The 2,500-nt window shown below is 38.5% G+C and overlaps 1 protein-coding gene across 5 annotated transcripts in view; it reads left to right on the forward strand.

Moving 5' to 3' along the window:
- The window catches only part of LOC122242756 (uncharacterized), a 5,982-nt gene that overhangs the window by 2,497 nt on the left and 985 nt on the right, over positions 1–2,500 (forward strand). For all 5 annotated transcript variants that reach the window (XM_043000140.2, XM_043000139.2, XM_086530611.1 and 2 more), the window contains exons 4-8: positions 1–223; positions 462–694; positions 983–1,289; positions 1,858–2,047; positions 2,191–2,304. The exon at positions 1–223 is cut by the window's left edge and continues 1,373 nt beyond it. In XM_043000140.2, coding sequence (XP_042856074.2) covers positions 1–223; positions 462–694; positions 983–1,289; positions 1,858–2,047; positions 2,191–2,304 — 1,067 coding nt within the window. The remainder of the gene's footprint in view (positions 224–461; positions 695–982; positions 1,290–1,857; positions 2,048–2,190; positions 2,305–2,500) is intronic.

Below are 2,500 nucleotides of genomic sequence, written 5' to 3' on the forward strand. Positions count from 1 at the left end.
AGAAATCCCTGGAATGTTGCAAAGTGTTGATGGTATCTCACACAGATATCTGGATCTCGAGTCGCAACATTCCGAGTGTTGTTAAGATGGCATATGAGAAGGGTTATCAAGATATTTTCACGTTCCTGCTTTTGTCGGAGAATATGCAAAGCAAATACCACCATCCCACGATAGACATAGACATTCAAACAATTCTCCGCGACCAAATATATGTAGGAAATAGGTACGACTAACATTGCTCTCCTTTACAAAATTGGTTGTTTACAAAAAAAAAAAAAAAAAAAAAAAAAATGCTTATCCTTTGACTCCCTGCAATAGAGCAGGTATAAATTCAGAGCATGATTCTGACATGATTTCGGTGTTTCTCACTATTATCATTAGAAATGTTGCTTTATATATTGTATTTGATAACTAGTATTAACTATAATTATTATTAGTAATCGATTTTTTCCCCTTTTTAGCCAGATGGTTTCGACCATTCTTGACAGTAGATTTGGTGAGGAATGCTTACTCCCTCAACACAATCCTGGAGACTCCTACTACAGTCAGAACAACAACTTTAGGCTTTTGATGCAACACTTGCCTCTCCTCGCACAGAAGGTGCTGGACGCCTGCAGTCCCGTCCGTGAACACGAGGCCGAGGAAGAGAGCAAACTCATTGTGCATCTCCTGGACGAAGTGTACATTCCATTTGGTAAGACAAGCTTCATCAAGTATCATTGGAATCGTTTGCACAAATTCCTGATTAACATGTTTTGATAAAACGAAGCTGACTCTTCGTCTGAACCTAATATTAGTATATTATAGAAAATCAAATATTGATGCTCCCAGTACATTTTTAACAGCAAAAGTAAAAGCCTTCGCCGCTGTTTTTGCATAGTTGTATCCTTCTTTAGGAAGACAAGATGAAGTAATTTAACATTATCATCATTTTCATAATCTATCTTTTGCCACGATTTCATGTGAATCAATCATCACCCAGACGACTCATCCCAAGATAAAGAGCCTAGTTTGACCCCAACCGAGACAGCATACCAGAAAGTAATTAGTGAAAACGGTCAGCTTAAGCCGGATGTGCGCCTCGAGGAGAAGGTGGACCATGCTTGGCAAAGGGACCACGTGCTGTCCTGGATGGTTCGCTATGGTCGAGAGGATCTTGTCAACCATCCGGTGGTGACCTGTTGGCTCAACTACAAGTGGGAGAAGTATGTCAGATATGGGCACTACCTATCTGTCACTTTTGCTCTGCTGTTGGCAGTGTTGCTCTCAGTCTTCAATTCAATTTCACTGTAAGTTCTTAGGTATCAAGTATTCATATGTCAGATACATTAAGTATACTTGCGTTATTGGAACCCAAAAACATCTTGGTATAAGAAGTGCTATATGTTATTTTCAGGACATGCATGAAGTGCCAATATTATATATCTATATCTATATCTGTATATCTATATATTTATAGATCTATCTATCTATCAATCTCTCACTCTCTCTCTCTCTCTCTCTCTCTCTCTCTCTCTCTCTCTCTCTCTCTCTCTATATATATATATATATATATATATATATATATATATATATATATATATATGTATATATATATGTGTGTGTGTGTGTGTGTGTGTGTGTGTGTGTGTGTGTGTGTGTTTGCAGATGTGTGTGTATTTGTTATTGTATCTACATGCTTGCAGCTGCCCGAGACATTTTCTCCAACTACGACTTATAGTTATTCAATGCGAACTTATATCAAGCCATAATAGAATAAGAGTCTTGATACAAAGAAAAATTGCTGGTATACAATGTGAATAATTTCAACTGCCGCTGTTTAGGCCAATAGGTTTCTCTCGTTGCCTTCATTTGCAGGGACTGGGCGTTAATGGCAACAAAGTTTACCGTGCCGATCACTCGGGAGATAGTGTGTGTTAATTTCACCGGCGGACCGGAAGTCGTCCCTTACATGAAGAAACAAGGCCATCCTGCTAACGTGCTGAGCTGGATTATAACGGTCTTGATAATAATACTGATGATCTTCGAAATCTATAAAATTGTTAGGGTAAGTAAAATTGATAGGAAATTCATTAAGAAGTAAGGTATCGAGACAAATATCTGTTTGTTTTCCCGATATAGTTTCTAGGTTGATGTAAATAACGCTGTACTTTATGAAACACAAAACGTACATTGATGTGTTTCTTTCAGCTGAGACTAAGGTACATCAAGACACTGACGGTCATTTACTGGTTGTGTATGTTGATGAGCTTCCTCTTTGTGGGAAACTACACGTCCTGTTCGCATCTGACCCACATTCGAGAGGTAATGTTCCTTGGAGCGCTTCACCTCCTTATTCAGTTTCAGATCTGAAGGAGTTCATAATGTCCAAAAGTATATGATAGCTAAGAAGGAATAAGCTCCCCGAGTGTTCCATCGAACAGATCACGAGCTGTCGTTCAGAACGCTAAAGATACCAAAATATAAATACATATACACCTACTTTAATACAGCCCCTTGT

The sequence above is a fragment of the Penaeus japonicus genome, unplaced genomic scaffold (genome assembly GCF_977035675.1).
Source record: "Penaeus japonicus unplaced genomic scaffold, GWHDUDI00000001_assembly GWHDUDI00000033, whole genome shotgun sequence".
Lineage (NCBI taxonomy): Eukaryota > Metazoa > Arthropoda > Malacostraca > Decapoda > Penaeidae > Penaeus > Penaeus japonicus.